At 40.3% G+C, this 16,768-nt stretch overlaps 1 protein-coding gene across 1 annotated transcript; it reads left to right on the plus strand.

The window, feature by feature from the left end:
• Positions 1-1,189: 1,189 nt before the first annotated feature.
• On the plus strand, positions 1,190-7,557 carry LOC148037749 (DExH-box ATP-dependent RNA helicase DExH15 chloroplastic-like). The gene is made up of 2 exons (XM_087676710.1): positions 1,190-1,472; positions 1,549-7,557. Exons 1-2 carry the CDS (start codon positions 1,356-1,358, stop codon positions 6,286-6,288), a joined length of 4,857 nt encoding a protein of 1,618 aa, XP_087532836.1. The 5' UTR covers positions 1,190-1,355; the 3' UTR covers positions 6,289-7,557.
• Positions 7,558-16,768: the final 9,211 nt, after the last annotated feature.

Here is a 16,768-nt window from a genome sequence, read left to right on the forward strand (position 1 = left end):
TGAAACACCTTCTATGAAAGTCTTCTTAATACATCCTAAGGCATTATGAAAAGTTACAGAACAATGACTAACACCGTTTTAAGTCATGTGTGCCAAATACAAATTGATATGACCAAACGTGATTGAGAGAGAGAGAGAGAGAGAGAGAGAGAGAGAGAGAGAGAGAGAGAGAGAGAGAGAGAGAGAGAGAGAGAGAGAGAGAGAGAGAGAGAGAGAGAGAGAGAGAGAGAGAGAGAGAGAGAGAATCATTAGTCACTCATTAAATATATATGTATGTATATACATCCATACATATGTACACACACACACACGTGTATGTGTGTGTGTGTGTGCGTGCGTGCGTGCGTGCGTGTGTGTGTGTGTAGAGAGAGAGAGAGAGAGAGAGAGAGAGAGAGAGAGAGAGAGAGAGAGAGAGAGAGAGAGAGAGAGAGAGAGAGAGAGAGAGAGAGAGAGAGAGAGAGAGAGAGAGCACATTAATGGACTTTCTTGCAAGGAGTTTCAAAACTCTACTTGAACTCACCACCAAATTGACAACACTAAGGCCCAATACCTTGAGACACAACTAGGTTAACTTGCCTTTGTAGGTTATCCTATGCTCAGGCATAAGCCATGCACAGTTATAAATAAGGTCTAACTTGGAGCAAGGAGTCACAATATCTTGAAACGCATGAGCTTGGCCTAAAATTTTGCTAAAAAGCAAAAGTTTTTTAAAAGGAACATCTTCCTCTATTTTTCCAAGTAATTGCTCCAAACTCACTGTGTGAAGGCTTTAAAGTGGCAAAAATCTTACTTTTTCCTTTCTGAAACACCCTGTGTGAAAGTCTTCTTAAGATGCCCCAAGGCATTAAGGAAAAGCCACAGAGCGGTGACTAAGAGTTCTACCACACACTATTTGCATTTGAAACGAAAGGTGACCATAATTTTAGTAAGTAGGAGAGAAAAAGGGCATGTCACATGATGGAAACTCAACCTATTTGACATGTGCAATGTGTGGGAGGTGTGCGTGTGACTGCACTCTAACGATATTTTAAGGGGGCTGGGACCTCTCTATCTCATGTGTGCCAAATACAAATTGGTATGGCCAACCGCGATCGAGAGAGAGAATCGTTAGTCACTCATTAAGTTAAATGAAATATTATTAGTCTTTAAATACCATAAACATGCTCTTGAGATAAACCTTTTTGGAGTTTGTACTTCCAACAATGGAGCGCTGCAAGAAGAGAGGGAGGCTGTGAGATGGCATTCCTCCTCGAGCCTGCAGTTCCGGCCATGATGTCCCTCAACCCTTGCCCGGAAAATGTCTGCTCTACTGTCCAGTCCCTCCCACGCGGCCTCCCGGGCAGTCTTGCCTTCCTATGGTGCTCGCAGAGGCAAGCTTGCTGCCGTCGCCGTTGTCTCAGTTTACGTTACGCAAAAGCTCGTGCTGCTATGACGGCTTGGAAGTCATCCTTTCGTGTGAACAAGAGCGCAAGGTTTGTAGTAGCGTCTGCTGCACCAAAACGGGAAATTTTGAAGATCGACGAAGACCTAACTGCCGTTCCTTGCCAGGTGAACCCTACCCTTAGCGTGTCAAGCTGGGGGCAGCTTTACGAAGGTCCTCACTCATCCAAATATTGGAATCATTACAAAAACTTCCCTTACCCCGTTGGCTACACTGCCGTTAAGGTTTACAAAGGAAAGACATACAGACAATCCATCACAGAAGGCCCTGAAGGCCCCTTGTTTGTAGTTGAAGACCTGAGTGACAATGGCCGTGTCTTCTCGGCATCATCTGTGCAGAAGGTCTGGGATGATGTGGCTATTAGCATTGGATTGCAAGTGAACGGATCTAGACATTTTGGCTTTCAGACTCCTCAGGTGATTCAGCAATTGTTGCTGCTGCCTCAAGATTGGATGCGGAAGGTCCAAGGCTTGAGCCCCGTGCAGGTGGTTGATGACAATGCTGACCGCAATGCTGATGCAAGTTTTCATGATGATGATGATCATGATGATGACGATTGTGTTGAGGATGATGTTGAAGAGGACGAAGGGAGTAGTGCACATCAATCTCTTATTTTTGATGATGCCTCTGTTGAAGATGACCATGTCAATCATGTCTTCTCTGAGATGCTAGAAGGGGGACAGCAAGGGGAAGATGAAGGGGAAGAACATGAGGGAGAGGTGGAAGAAGATGACATTGTAGATGAAAGTAGAGATCTGCATCATGATGATGATGAAAACGATGAAGATGAAATCGAGGAAGATGAAGATGTAGCTGATGATACTGATTCAGTTTCAGATGAGGACGAAGCAGATGGGGATGGCCATTTAGCTTTTGACGTCTTTCCCCAGAAAAACCGGAATCATGTTGATGATGACTCTTCTTTGTTTCCACAGCGGGGTCGTTCAATTAACAACCTCAAGCAATCCTTTAGGTCTCCAAATCGAGATGTTAGATATGGAAGGGTGTCTAGAGACCAGTATGATCTTGATAAGTATGATTCTACAGATGATTCTGTTGCAAACAATGTGCCTTATAGTTCACAAACATCAAGGTTAAAGAATGTTGGTATAGCAGAGAAGAAAATATGGAGAAAAGGGGAAGGCTTGACAGGCCATGGAATGGGCTATACAAAACAGCAATTGAGTGAAAGATCAGCCATGGAACAATGGAACTCACTCAGTGATGCAGGACAATCTAAGAACTCTTCAGTGTTAAGCACCAATGGAGTCAAGTCATGGGAAGGCACTTTTCCAAGGAGAAAAGATGAAACTCCCAAAAGCTCTCAACTGCTGTTGGAGCTTTTGCAAAGATGGAACAAGATAAAGAAGTGGAATCATGACTCTGGTGATAGGTCGCGGGGAAGAGGTGACAGCAAACACACACGATTGAGAGTGGAAAATGATATGGGGAAGAGATCCGAGGACACTTCTAGTGATGGAAGAACTTTCAGCTCTGTGAACAAGTTACCTTCAGAATCTCTAAATTCAGCATCAAGGGGAAGTTCATCACGAACAATGAGAGGTTTCCAGGGGCAGGAAGCATTTCACAATAGTAATGTTTCTTTCCTAGATGATGGGGCTTCTGTGCTTGATGAGCTTAGGATTTCCCATGATGTTGATGAGAGCACAGATTATGCAATTACTAGGCTTTTCGAGACGGTGGGAAAGAAAAATACAGGGTCTGATAGGACTTGTCGAACACCTGAGGTGGCTAGCAGAAACAGTGAAGAGAGAGGCACATCTCAAATAGCTGCCAGTACATCTTCTGAGGCACTAAATAGTGTGCAGGTTGATGCAAGTTATCAAGGTGTTAGGACCTTTTTGCAGGATGATGCCAGAGTTGGCAACTTTACAGATAAGAGTGCTTTCAATACAGGTGCAGACAGGCCAAGAAAAGAGTCTGATTCTGAGCATGCAGTGGATCCAGTCAAGGTCTCTGAGATGACAGAGAGGGACGTTGACGTGCAGAGGCGAGCAGATGAGGAGATCAGGCTCATTGAATGTGTGAGGAAGCTTGCTGTCAGCAAGAGATTTCAGGATGCTCTCTCAGCTGTCAAGGATATGAAGCGCTCTGGAATTAATGTCGATGAGGATGTTTATGAGGCTGCATTGGGACTTAAACTTGATTCATGGCAAAGGCAAGTCTCAAAACTTTTGAAGGAGGGAAACTCTGTACTCGTCTCTGCTCCAGATGGGGTTGGCAAGTCAGCAGCTGGTGAGTGTTGTCTCTATAGAGCTGTAGTGGAGGAGCAGCGTGCACTGTTTGTCACCCCATATGAGAATCTTGCAAAAGAGAAGCTATGCAAGTTTGAGAGCATGTTTGGACATGGGAATGTTGGGGGAGTGGGGACAAGAAAGAGGGTGCAGAAGGAGCAGAAGCTTGTTGTGCTAACCTTGGAAAGCCTTGCCAACATTTTACTAGAGTTGAATGGGCCAGGGGGCTCAGAGTTCCGTTTCTTCTTTGAAGGTGTTAAAATGGTTGTGCTGGATAAGTTCCACACATTTGGAGAATCCAACTATGGAAGCCTATGGGAGCAGGTCCTTTTGCTTATGGACAATAAGATAAAAGTGGTAGCCCTTACGTTACCTGCTGATAATGAAGATGAGGTAGTTTCCTGGATTAACTTCAATAGAGGTCCTTGCAAACTGGTGAACTCTGCAGTGGAGCCTGTTCCAAAGCGTTATCTATTTGGCCACAATATGGGTCTTCTTCCACTTTTCGACCCAAAGGGTGTGCGGTTGAATGCTGCCTTCTCTGAAGGTGAGAAAGGGTATGAAGGTTCTATGGAAAAAGAGCAAATTGATTGCTTTTTCTCATGTGGCTATGATAAACCCAGTTTGAGGCACACTCTAAGTGTTTTGGAAGATAATGCTATGCTTCCAGCAGTAATAGTCTTTTTCGATGTGAAAGGTTGTGCAGATGCCATTTCAGATGCTTTGGATGTATTGCCAGAGGGATTACTGTCAAAATCAGAACAATCCAAGGTGGAGAGCTACTTGGGTGAACTTGCAGAAAAACACCCTGATCACGCAAAACACATTGATGAGGCAGATCGACAAAGTCTCTTAAAGGGCTTTGCAACTTACCATGAAGGAAAGTTGTCCGTGTGGCAGGATTTGGTGCTTAAGCTTTTCAAGCGAAATCTTATAAAACTTCTCGTAGTTACAGAAAGTATTTTATTTCATACAGAGATTGTGGCACGCACTATTGTTTTGCCAGTCACCTGCAAAGTGTTGAAGGATGGGGTCTCTTCCATCCCTTGTGGGCAAGTTTTGCAGTTGATTGGGCGTGCAGGAAGAAGGGGATATGATATTGAGGGGAATATTGTTTTCTTGAGAAGCTTTTATACGGGTCCTAAAGAGGCAGCTTCGTTGGTACTTAACAACAACTTCAATATTTCTTCATGTTTCAAGCCTTCATATTCATTGGTGGTGAACTTGATGGCAAAGCACAAACTTTCTGAAGTCAAAAAAGTTTTAGGTCGCAGTTTTTCTGATTTTATATACTCCAATTCAAGTAGTAAGGTGAAGAAGATACAAGAACTTGACAAAAAGCTTTTACATTCTCTGGAAGCTAAGGCTGATTTGGAAGTGAAGCTTTTTCAGGGCTTAACAGAGGTCAATAAGCAGAAGCTTTCAGATGCTGCAATGTTCACAAGGGTAGATATTAGAATGACCATTCATTCAGCATCACAGGGAAGGAATGTCTTGCCTGGTATTCTTCTTGCTGTAGTTCCAGGTCAAAGTGAGTCGTTTTATATGGTCTTTGGAGCCGATAATAACTTTCGGCTTCTACCTGCTGGGGCACTTGACCATGTATACTCAAAAGAGGCCCCTCCTCTCAATGATGTATACAAACAATCAACAGGACAAACGTTACAGCCACCTCTCATCCCTCCAAAAGAGAGCTGGGTATTGGAACATGATGGCACCTATGGTTATGTTGCCAGTGGAAATTTGGAAACCAGGGAGTATGTGAGGTTGTTGATGGAATATCCTGTGCAAGCCAACCTTTTAAAGGAGGGGCTTCATATCAGAAAAGATATTCTGCTATTGGAAGCTCAAATCTCCAATTTGGTTGAAACAAGGAGAAGCATTCATGCTAATGAAATGCCAGTTCTTCGGCCAGAACCTAACGAGGTGGTCTCACAGATGGATGAAAGTGATACCTGGAAAGAATCAATGAGGCTTCTCAACATTCTGGAGAGGGTAGATGCACTGTCCATCATCAACAGTCAAGGGGCCTATGTCAAACTCAAACCCTTGGGGATGCTCATATCAAGGCTGCATAATGTAGAAAATGAGCTATGGCTGGCTTCTGCAGTGACTTCAACATATGTGAAGCAACTACTGCCAGCTGAGTTTATTGGTATTATTGCAACGCTGGTGCCTGAGGAGTCTGAAGTGGTGAGCCTGTTTACTGATCAAAGGGAGCTGTTTTACAGGATCACAAGACCTGTAAGGGACGCTTTCACAAATTTGGAAGTAATCCGGAAGCAGGTTGCAGCTCTACAAGGCTCGTACACTCCTCCACTGCACTTTGATCCGGCATTAGCTGGTATGGTATATGCTTGGGCTCGAGGGAAACCTGGAACAAGTGGTTTCAACTTACTGAGCTCAAATGACGGTGATGTTGCATGGAAGCTGAGAAGTGTCGTCAAACTTGCCAATCTGGTATATAAAGCTTCTAGTCAAGTGTCTGTGGATATCTCTGAACCTAATGATTTCAATAGTCTCTCCACACTTGCCAGGAGAGCAGAAGAGTTGATATCAAGACACCTTACTTCTGTAGAAATGACCGTTTAGATCTTAATGCATGGTAATGCACGTGTACACATAAACAGAAATGCTCTTCTAGCTGAGATTTCCTCTTCCCCAAAGGGGAAAGATATTTTTTTGGTGAACATCGACACTCATTTTTCCTAGCACACTTATTTTTTTCCTTATGATGCTGGCACCTAAAAGCCACATTTGGCTGTTTTGGTCTGAAGAATACAGTGGGCTTGTCTGCCTGGTGGTATTTATGCAATTTCTGCACTGCTGATTTGGAAAGACCATCGAGCATTTTAGTCCAAGTGTTTTGGGTTGTATATCCAACTAGAAATAGCCCATTTATATCTCTATATATGGACATAGACTTCTACCTCTTGTCGAGAGCCAACCTTGAGCCTAACTCACTTGTAGCTTGTGGTGTATTGCTATGTAAGTTTTGGCACAGTCTTGATAATTTCCTATGCAGAGTTTTCAAGTCTGTTTCCATTTCCCTGGCCATTTATGACATATTAAATGCCTTGTTTTACATGCAAATGGATAGGTGAACTAATCAAAAAATTTACTTGGATACAAGATGTGGGCTAGGGCAAGAGAGACTCAAGCTTGTCTAAGTCCACATTCTCAAAAACTTTTGATGTACATCTGAACTTCAGCGTCCATCTCTACACATTTAATATCCAATCTAGTTCTTATTTGCTCTAATGATCTTGATCAGAAAGGTCTCATGGATGATGCTTGTGCTCGGTTGCTTGGAATGTCTTCTGTCCTTAGAAGGAAATTTGGATAGCCTGCAGATGATCACAAGCAATGAGGCAGCTTGTCTGGTGTCAAAATGTGGCAGTGGGAATAACTGAAGAGGTCAGAAGCTAATGGAGACATCATGGACAGGTAGGCAATAGCTGGAAGGTCCTCCATTGACTAGTGATATCCTCCGGATAGTGTGTGGACAGCAGTGTGAGTGGGAGAGGCAGATTGCTGAAGGCTGCCTATGATAATGATCAACAATTGAGGGATGCACTGGCACATACTCTATTTATAGAGGATTGGGGGTGCATTCGTCCTGTTACAAAAATTAAGCTATTTAAATTTGGCAATTCAACATTTCTATTGGGTATCTCAAACTTCCGGTTTAAAGATGTAGGACTAGTGTGTCCGAGTAGGACTTGCGTGGATTGTGTATGTAAACTGGGATTTGTCTCTAACCTGGGTTAGAATGACAACCAGGACTTGCTATGTCAGTCTAATAAAGGAAACCCCATGATAATCCCAACAGGAGGCTATCAATGTCCCTATTTAGAAAGAGATTGGCACATCAGACTCTTGACAAACTCTCATAAAAGAAAGCATGCATGCTTTCAAAGCATGGGGCTCTTTGCTCCCAACACCTTCATTGAGCGCTACAATGATATGCTTGGAAGCTGCAATTTCGTTGCCCTCTATGGACTAAAATTCATTGCACTTGGTGTATCAAGACCATAGTGACCGATGATTTGCATGTATACTTCTGATGCTCCTGTATCGTTTAAAATGTAGACGTTTTAGAGGTCGTCGTACTTCTCACAATTAAGTCATCTATAACAACCACCCTCTTCCTGGAGCAAGCTTCAGCTTCACCCCAAATCCCAGATCACAACATCACAATCAACAGGTGCCTCCTCTACCATAATTTCACGAAAGGTATGATGGCATATACACCCAACTTATCCTCTTCCTCCACATGAACAGGCAGATAAGAGGGAAAGTGCTGCCAGACAGAATCCACATCAGAAACCATGTTTCTCTAATGCACAAAGATTAGGATACTTTCACTTTTGCATCAAACAAAAATAAAATCTTTCAGCACACTGATTAGAAGGCTAAGTTGTTATATTCATCATAGGTAAGAACTTATTCTCTTGCTTTAACTTGTGGCTGCACAGAGAAGGTCACATCTATTGTGATTGACGTCGCTTCTTCTTGGAATAGAAAGGTATGGTTTGTCTTCCATTTCCTTCCATTGTGTCGTCGCCACACTTCTCAGCACACCTACACACCTACCAAAAAGTAGTGGTAAAGTCATCAACTGCAAGAACATACTCTACCGACAAGCATGGAAAACATCACGAGCATTGACCAAACCAACCCAAGGTTTGAGAAATTCAGTGTTGATATTTTTTTCTCTTTGGAAATGCAGGATGCCAGCGGTCCTTGAGGAAAAGGGCCTGTGAGAGCTAATCACTGGAGAAGCACTAGATTTGGAAGAGGATATGGAAGAGTAAGTCACGAGCTTTAGGACAAAAGAGCACGCAATCAGTTGCCTTAGTCTTGGAGACACCCACTCTGAAGAGGTGAGGCATGAAAGCACAACGAAGGGGTTTGAAAGGCACTAGCAAGCATTTACAAGTCCAGAAACTCGGACCAACGTCTTGAGGCCGAGAGAGAGAGAGAGAGAGAGAGAGAGAGAGAGTTGGTCACCTGAAGATGAAGGGCATGGACAAGGTAAAGGAGCGTGTGCAGCGGGTTGGGTTACTAGCAGCAGGGTTGCGCGTTGGGGGCGAACCAATGCCAAAGAGAGAGAGCTAGCTTTCATGTGGCTCAACAGTCTTCTACAGTGTCACGCCCACCTAGTTGTGAGCAACATGACTCTAGGTGCATTGGCTCATACAGCTTACACAATAGTTGCATGCCTGTATGCTTAAAACGTGTAGTGCTTCATGACAAATTCCATGTGTTCCACATATTCTTCTAATAAGCAATTAAAGACATAACATACTTAACCTACTCTACATAGTAGTCTCTTATTGTAGGGTTTCTCAAGTGGTGCATGAATCTAGGTTTTATTAATACAATTAGGGGATTCATATACTATATAGATAATCCAAGACTAATCCACAAAAACATGAGGTGTTATACGGGGACGTGTCAATAAATATGCGGATTATTGTATTGGATTGAAAAAAATATTAATGGGAAAATTCTTTCTTTATGAAGGAATCTTTTTGTACAAAATAAATCTATACTAAAGATTCTTTTATATAAAACATGATAATATATAAGTAGCACCTTTAAGTGAGCCATAGCATAAACAAAAATGTGGAATGTCTTTTGGGGAAAAGCTTAAGAGACTTGAGCTACTCAATTTCAAAATTCAATAAAAAAAATTAATAATGAATATTAATTACGTCAATTAATAAATAGTCAATTATAATTAATAATTAATAATTTAATATTCATGATAATTTAACATTCATAATTCAAAAAGACATTTAAATACAAATTTAATTTTGAATATTTATTAATACATAAAAAGTAAAATAAATAACATGTACATAATTACTAATCAAATAATAATATATTTTATTTTGAATAAGTACAGATAATATTTTCTATGAAATAATCTTGTACAAAGTATTTTTTTTGACAAAAGATTAGGGAAAATATGATAATTAAGGCATTATATACTTTATGTGGATGTATTGAATGTATTAAACATATTTTTACATAATATGATAATTAATGCATTATATACTTTATGTGGATGCATTAAACATATTTTTACATAATATGGTTGTATAAATGCAACTTAAGTAGGAATCATGTAGATTCAATCCTTCTATGACAAAATAAGGAGTGTTAGAGGAATTTAAAAAATAATAGATCCACCACAACTGGCAATTCTTATGATATATGTAGAGTCTAATCTAAATGAAGAAACATAAGGCATTGTCGCTTTCTTACTAGTCCCCAACTCTCATAGCTCAAGTCTAGAAACGTTGCTCTGGTCACAATCCCTTTGTTTAGCCACCTCCAAATAAGTCTTATATGCCAAAGAATCTTCAAGAACTTCAACAAAATATTGACCTTTAGATGTGTTGAAACCTTTGCTTTGAGAAAGACTAGCTTCTTAGGTGGCAATTACTATCCTTATACTAAGATCACATAGAAGCTCACTTGAAAAACTTAATGTGCTTGAAGCATTTCTTCATTGTCAGTAATTGTTGCATTTTGTCGAGGGTCAAATTTGGATGTAAAGAAGAAACTTTGATAACTGGATCAAACTTCACCTAGCTCTAGTGAGGAACTTGGATTTAAAGTTTTAGATAGAATGTCTTCTATTGTATGTATGTTATTTGGTGAATCCTTGCTTGTCCATTGCGACAGAGAAGGAAGCTGCATGTGACTCCTTGCCAATCTATTGAGGCTAAGAGAGATGCTTCTTGTTGGAAAAAACAAGATTTGAATGTGAGTATTGGAGTAGTAATAGTGTGTATTAAGGGTCCTCTAGGCTCCGACCCATATTGAAGGTTAATTATCCACGTGATATGCATATGCATTGCATATGTACCCCTAGAGAGACTAGTGCGTAGATGTAGCCAACAAAATAAAAAAATGCATAGATTATGCATAAATACAACTACCCATGGCAACTTGTGTTAATTGGATTTTTGAAGGACCACATTTATTGAATAACTAACCGTTCAAAAGATAAAATCTAAGTACTAGAAGCTTCCCAAAGGATGCATAAATTTTGAGCTTCAACAAGATTACTTTATGAGACACTTGTATTTTTCAAAAGAAAATATGGTTAAGTTGTATTAAATGACATTTAGGCTCACTCCCATGCAAGTTATATTTATTTCCATGGATCCACAAGGTTAACACAACGTGCACAATATACACTACGACATATTGGGCCTATAGGAAGGCCTTTAGTGATGCCCGTAGCTAGAAAGCCCCCCCTCGCGATCACGAGCTATTAGTGTGGCCATAGAAATGTCACTATTGGCATTTGTTATTTACGTAACTATATATAACAATGCAAATAGCGATGCCAATAACAACACTAATAGCAATGCCAATAGCAATGGTTACAATAAACTTAGTGATGCTAATACGATGACAATTCCAGGGGGAAAATTCTTTTGGGCGGTATGGCTGTAAAGCTTTTCTACATTTTGAACCTCATTTGACTGAGAACCATAATAAAGAATTTGTTATATGCTCGTCATTGCATGATATTACACATTTATATAGACATATGTAACAAATTTTATATTGAAACATACACACAATAACATATTTCTTGACACAACAAAAAGTTGAAGTGCAAAACATTGATTGACAAAATGATATTTTTTTGCATTATAATTGGAAAATCAATTTACAAGAAGCCAACTTTGGCTTATATACAATCTTTTAGGATTGAAAGCTACTAAATCCTAACATGCATACCTTATTGGTACATGTGGGGCTTTGTTCGTGGGAAGTACTCGTTCTTGGAGCCCCAAGAGGAACACCAAGGAAAAAGGGAATTCTCTTGCAAGAAAATCTATCTTGTAACATCAACAAGCTTGTTTATTATGTTTCGTATGATCACAATGAAGAAAAGAACACCAGGCACAACAAATCTTCATGCAGCATCATGTAGATCTCCCACGGATTTGATAGAATCAACCATATTCTTCAATATCTTCACAAAATCCATCAATATAACAAAGAAAGCAAAGGAATACACCATCTTTGAATGGAAATATATCACATAGTATTCATCTTCAATATCTTCATAGTCTTCTCTCTCAATCTCTCATATACAATCACTGTTCAGTAGAATTGGCTATCTCTGACTCTCTCTCTCTCTCTCCATCAATAATACATCATATCCTCACTACAATCTCTCATAATCACTCTCAATAATCCTTCTTAGGTCGTGGATACCCCTCCCAAGAGGTATGTCTGATATGAAGAGTCACCAGAGCCACTACAGTGTCCTTTCATAGCTCACTACTGTCACTTCACTCTAGTCTTTACTTGAGTCTTCAGCAACTACTTCTTTCACTTCTTTCAGCTCTTTTGCACTTGTATTCATCTCTTTCCAAGGCTAGAAAACTTTCCCAAGCTACACTCTCATCCAACAGAACACATACAGAAGCATACAGAACAGTCATAGAACAATACCAGAACAGTACCAGAACAGCTACAGTACAGAACAAAACAAAACAGAAACAGAGGCTCTACAGAAGACCTACAGAAGGTTACAGAAGGTCATCCAAACCACATAACTCATACTCAAACCATTCCAAACTCTCAAAAACCATTCAATAAACTTTCACAAGATCTCAATCTTCATCAATCAATACTCCATCCCTCCTTACAGAAGACAATCAGAACAAAACAGAACAAAACAGAAGCTATACAGAAGGTATACAGAACCAATCAGAACCTATCAGAACATCACAGAACCACTAATAAACATCATGAACTTCCAAAACACAATCAATATCATCCAAAACACTCTCAAACCACTTCCAAACCAATCAATCATCTCATAAAATCAACCATTCAGCTCTCAAAAACAACAAAAAACAGCCAAAAAACAAGTCATTTCAACACTCAACATATCCCCATACTTAATAAGGAAGCGTCCTCGCGACCCCGGAAAAAGGGAATACAAGTTCAGTTAAAATCTCAACTTTAATCTTCAATATCTCTTCAAAAAGAATCCATCCAACACGACCCCAACTTATCACCTGTATCTGATATAAAAATACAAAGAAAGGAAAACCCTTTATACATTAACACTTCTTATCAAACTAAAAATCACAACAAACTTGTAAAGGATATAAGAGGTTTTTTCTTCTTCTTCTGCATCAGCTTCAACTCTACAACCATGACCCCATCACCACAATTCTCCAAAATGTAGCTCGCACAAAATCCAATCCAATAGGAAACCACCGCGTTCGTATTACATAAATGAACTCACAACACAAACACTACACACAACACAACCATCTGAATGACTCCTCCCAAAAGAGAGATTTTCATTAAAAAGCATCCACCATACATTGGAAAGGTATCAATGAAGATTATCCCTCTTGAAAGATTGATGATTTCAGAAACGATCCATAGACAAGGATTCATCTACAAATGTTTTGGGAGGATTTTGATTGATGAAGGTAGAATTAATAATGATAGGCATCAAAGAAGGTAGAATCAAACGGATTATGTTTTGAAAGATAGGCTAAGAGATCCATCCTCAGTTGATTAGTACTCTGGGCATAGGTAGGAGCTGTGTTTTGTCTTTGATTCAGGACCACCGAATCAATCATGGTATGCCAGGAATTATCATGACAATCAGCCACTTTGGAGGAGTAACCCTGAAACATGTCAGCTATGCGCAACTCCAAATGGTTGACATACAAAACAGCTTGTAGAACCACATTCCCCACATACCATGCCATATCCACCTCATCTGGAATTAACAAGTCTCCTCGGAGATACATGTATGACATCAACATGGTATCTAGCGTGACAGAATCTTCAAACACCATCCTTACTACCTCTGTCAACAACTCAGCAGACCAAGCCCCACTCCATCCATCCTCTGGAAGAGGTAAATCCATCGTGGAAAGCTTCATGTAGAAAACCAACTTCTGTAATTGGTAGTGGACAAAGAAAGAATGGTCTGGTGGAACATATTCCTAAAACTGCTCAAATGTAGACCATATCAAATCCATTCGAGATTGCAATCTTTTCACTTTATCTTGGAATAGAGGACACAAGGTAGCCTGTCTCTGAAGAGCAACCAAGTCCTGCTGTGAAAGAGAAGGGATCAAGGGAACATTAGGGCTTGGAGGAACAGACCGGGACTTTGCCAATTGATCTTGCAACTGCTTGATTTGGGAGGCTTGGAATGCCACGGTGTCATTAGCAGTCTGTAAGGCTGAAATTTTGTCATCTAAGAGAGTTTGGAACTCCTGCGCTTCTCTGGACATCCTCTCCTTCTCCTCTGAAAGGCGAGTAACCGCTGATTGAGCCTCTAGCTGGATCTTCAAAGAAGAGATCTCATCTCTTTGAATGGCAACCAGTTGGGTTTGTTGTTCCATTTGCTTAAATAAATCTGCTAGGGTATTCTTAGCAGAGGCTAACTCGGATGTTGCCTTATGCAACTGGTCCTTAGACTGCATGAGTTCTTCATAAAAGGACGCGTACAGCTGTTGAACACAAGCTGTCACTGACAATTCAATGGAACTCTGAATATCTTTACAGAGGAAAGGAATTGCATCTCCCGAGACTAGACTGTTCAGTGAGGGAACTGATATATCCAATGAACCTTCTCGATGTGCTCGGAACAGGTCATTACAAGTGAGATACCCAGGGAGATCACTGCCAGAGGTAGCAGGAATGGGCACTGAAGGAAGTACTGGAGGAGCTTTATCCGCTACCCGCTTCAAGCGTTTGCGCTGGATGACCAGGGGAGGCGGAGAATCATCATCCTCTATGTCAATAGGTTCTGATTCATCTGAATGTGGAGGAGGAGGTACAGGATCTGATGGAGGAGGTGGAGGCACATTCTTCTGTAAACCTGAATAGGTCAAGAAGGCAGACAAGTATGATCCATATGTGACATTGGTAACATTACCCCTGGTGACTTTGACGAAATGTTGATCCATTTTAGTGAGGAGGTAAGTGCTCCAATCAATAGCAACTCCTTTCAACACCATCCTGGAAGCTGTGAAAAGCTCTTTGGACAAGTACTGGGATGGCGTTTTGGCAGGCATAAACCTGTCCTAGAGAAACTAACAGACCATCTTCCATACGGGATCAATGATCATGGAAAAGGAAACGCCTGAAGAGTTGATCACCTTCTTAACATCCAGCATTTCCCCTGTTTGCTTTTGCAACAGCTTCAGAATCTCTTCATTAGAGAAAAGCTGACGAGTGGTAACAAAAGGTTCACCTTTGGAGGGAAGAGACAGAGCCTTCCCTAGGCCTCGAGGTGTCAAAGTCATAGAAATTCCCTGGACTAGTCTTGTCTTCTTGCTGTAGGAGGCCAGAAACTCATCACATAACGACAGATCCTCTGGAAGCAATGGAAAGGAGGTAGCCACAAAAGCAGCGAGTCCCGCCTTCGTGAGAGGCTCAAAAGTGAGTAGGGAAGAGTAATCCCTACTAACTAATGGGACATACTGGATAGGAGGAGGAGCGTGAGAAGGCGCCATTCAGATGGTTACACACACACCACAAACACAGACAATCAAGGAGAATGCCTGCAAAGCAACAGACAAAAAACCAAGGATAAGAGAACAACCAAAACAATAAAACGTGACTCAACCAACTAACCCCAAGCAAACCACAACCCAGAAAAAAATCGACATGACCTCTAGACATATGCGACCGAAAGCTTCATGCTATACATCATACAAACACCCAGAACCCCGTATCAGGCAATAAAAGAAAAAACTACACACCGTACCCTTAACCGTAACACAGGCACTAAACCAAAACAGCACCACATCCGACACATATCAAGACTACATCTTGGATAAACCAGTGTTTGACCATGGAAATAACTCCAATGACTGCGCATACCCATCCCACGAAACCAATTCGTTAAAAAGGGGAAGTAAGTGCAGCGAGGGGGAATTAATTTAATGAAATGTTTATTTTAATAAATTATTAAGAATGGGTGAATTTTGATTAAGTGATAAACCTTAGCAAGAAAACGGCGGTTCCTTCTTAAAAATTTAATTACCAATTATTAGGTGAAAACGGTGCTTTAATTCGAATCCCGGACTTCGATACCCAGACTGGGTCTCTAAATGCAAGTTCATTGATTACAAATTAAGGTGATGTGGAGCGCTTTTTTGCCAGCGCGTGCTCTTGTGATGACCGATTTATTTTAATTAAAAATATTAAAGTACCTCTTTAGCGCACTTAGCGCGTGCTAAGTGAATGGCGGGTTTATTTTAATTAAAAAAAATATGGTGTGTTTAGCGCGAATGCGCGTGCCATGGTGGTGTTTAGGTTTCATTTATGTTAATTATGGTTTGTTTGTTTTTTTTGTGGTTGTTTTTTATTTTTATATTAACCGTGGGTTTTGGGGTAGCTGAAAAAAAAAACAAATAAAAGGGAAAATACCTGGTAGTGGATGTATAGAAATGCAAAGAATGCACTCTCCTCAATCCAGAAATATCTGGATTTTTTTCTAGATGTTTAGCTGGTGTGTGGATGAATTTTTTTTTATTATTTTGTTTAATTTTCAAGGAATTTAGGTGTGAAAGGAAAGATTATGACAGCGGAGAAAAATATGCCAAAAATAAGGAAAAATATTAATGGAAGTGTGAGGAATTTTTCAAAAATTAATTTGGAATTTTTAAGCATTTTTTAATGAATTTTTGTCATATTTTTGGGTATTTTGAAAGATTTTGGAATTTTAAAATGGGCAGAAATATTTTTTTCTGAAATTTATAGGTGTAGAAAAATATGGCCATGGATTGCAGAAATAAGAGGAAAGTTTCCTAGATTTTTCCGTAATTTTTTTAGAATTTGAAGTGTTTTTTAATGATTTTTTTTATTTTTCAAGGTTTTTGTTTGTTGTTTGTTTTTTTTAAATTTTAAAAGGGTTTGCGGGTGTGGGAATTAAAAATCTGGGAAAATACCCAGCAATAGGCTGCGTGGCAGCTGTGTGTTAGCAACTGACGATCTCAAAGTCCCGCAGCCGCGCACGAACAATCGCACGATCAACCACAAGCTC

The sequence above is a fragment of the Lygodium microphyllum genome, chromosome 4 (genome assembly GCF_053477565.2).
Source record: "Lygodium microphyllum isolate KBCC chromosome 4, Lygodium_microphyllum_v1.1.10, whole genome shotgun sequence".
Taxonomy (NCBI): domain Eukaryota; kingdom Viridiplantae; phylum Streptophyta; class Polypodiopsida; order Schizaeales; family Lygodiaceae; genus Lygodium; species Lygodium microphyllum.

Excerpts from the sequence above, each read along its gene's own strand:
- LOC148037749 (XM_087676710.1), top strand. The coding sequence starts at position 1,356 with ATGGTGCTCGCAGAGGCAAGCTTGCTGCCGTCGCCGTTGTCTCAGTTT. Across the intron at positions 1,473-1,548 it reads CGTGTGAACAAGAGCGCAAG|GTGAACCCTACCCTTAGCGT; the intron begins GTTTGTAGTAGC and ends GTTCCTTGCCAG.